The sequence below is a fragment of the Manacus vitellinus genome, unplaced genomic scaffold (genome assembly GCF_001715985.3).
Source record: "Manacus vitellinus isolate BGI_N305 unplaced genomic scaffold, ASM171598v3 scaffold_14_pilon, whole genome shotgun sequence".
NCBI lineage: Eukaryota > Metazoa > Chordata > Aves > Passeriformes > Pipridae > Manacus > Manacus vitellinus.
In genome coordinates this window covers 9,365,380-9,366,467 of record NW_021939063.1, presented here as the reverse complement: position 1 = coordinate 9,366,467, position 1,088 = coordinate 9,365,380, and the positions used below count along the sequence as shown (strand labels likewise).

Sequence of the window (1,088 nt, the reverse complement as noted above, 5' to 3'; positions counted from 1 at the left end):
CGGCTTCGTCGTCTTCTCCGTGCTTGGCTTCATGGCCTCTGAGCAAGGCGTGGACATCTCCAAGGTGGCCGAGTCCGGTGAGTGCCGGGCGGCAGATGCCGACTGGCACTGTGTCCCCTGCGTCACCCCTTGAGTGGCACCCCTGACCCCGCTCTCCTGCAGGTCCCGGGCTGGCTTTCATCGCCTACCCTAAAGCTGTGACGCTGATGCCCTTGTCCCCGCTGTGGGCCACGCTCTTCTTCATCATGCTCCTTGTGCTGGGGCTGGACAGCCAGGTGCTGTGGTGGGCAGGGAGGGGGACAGGGAGAGGATGGGTGGCACGCCCCCACTGAGCCCCACTTTCTGCCACAGTTTGTCGGCGTGGAGGGTTTCATCACGGGCATCCTGGACCTGTTCCCCCAGCCAGGGGCTGGCTCGCTGCGCCGTGAGCTCACTGCTGCGCTCTGCTGCATCGTCTGCTGCCTCATTGACCTCTCCATGGTCACACAGGTGGGGAACATGGCAGGGATACTGCCCAGCCAGCCCCACACCAGGCACCTGCACCTGCTCCCAGGGTGTCACCTCTCATGGGGTCCCAGTGTTGGGTGGGAGCTCCCTGGGGCTGCTGCCCCCCCAGCAGTGGAGCTGCCCATGACATGGGGGTCCCTGTGGTGTGGGGGTGCTGTGGGAGCAGGGTGCCCATGGCGGTGCAGGGTGTCCATGTCAGGTGAAGCACCAGTGCTGGCAAGGCTGTACCAGCGCCGGTGTGGAGATGTGCCGGGCAGCTGGCACAGTACCGGTGACATGGGCGCCTTCCTGGCAGGGCGGCATGTACGTGTTCCAGCTCTTTGACAACTACTCGGCCAGCGGGATCACGCTGCTGTGGCAGGCTTTCTGGGAGTGTGTGGTCATTGCCTGGGTCTATGGTGAGGCCAAGGGTACATGGTGGGGGTGGGGACACGAGGGGACACGGGTGCCCCGCAGAGCCCTGCTGACACCCTCCTCCCTGCAGGCGCCGACCGCTTCATGGACGACGTGGCCCGTATGATCGGCTATCGGCCCCTGCCCGTCATGAAGTGGTGCTGGGCTGTGGTGACACCCCTGGTCTG

At 65.3% G+C, this 1,088-nt stretch overlaps 1 protein-coding gene across 1 annotated transcript in view; it reads left to right on the top strand.

Annotated features, from left to right (window-relative positions):
• The window catches only part of LOC115307221 (sodium- and chloride-dependent creatine transporter 1-like), a 4,594-nt gene that overhangs the window by 1,292 nt on the left and 2,214 nt on the right, over positions 1 to 1,088 (top strand). Inside the window, exons 5-9 of the mRNA XM_029958326.1 lie at positions 2 to 77; positions 163 to 275; positions 352 to 489; positions 803 to 905; positions 992 to 1,083. Of these exons, the coding sequence (XP_029814186.1) occupies positions 2 to 77; positions 163 to 275; positions 352 to 489; positions 803 to 905; positions 992 to 1,083 (522 nt within the window). The remainder of the gene's footprint in view (position 1; positions 78 to 162; positions 276 to 351; positions 490 to 802; positions 906 to 991; positions 1,084 to 1,088) is intronic.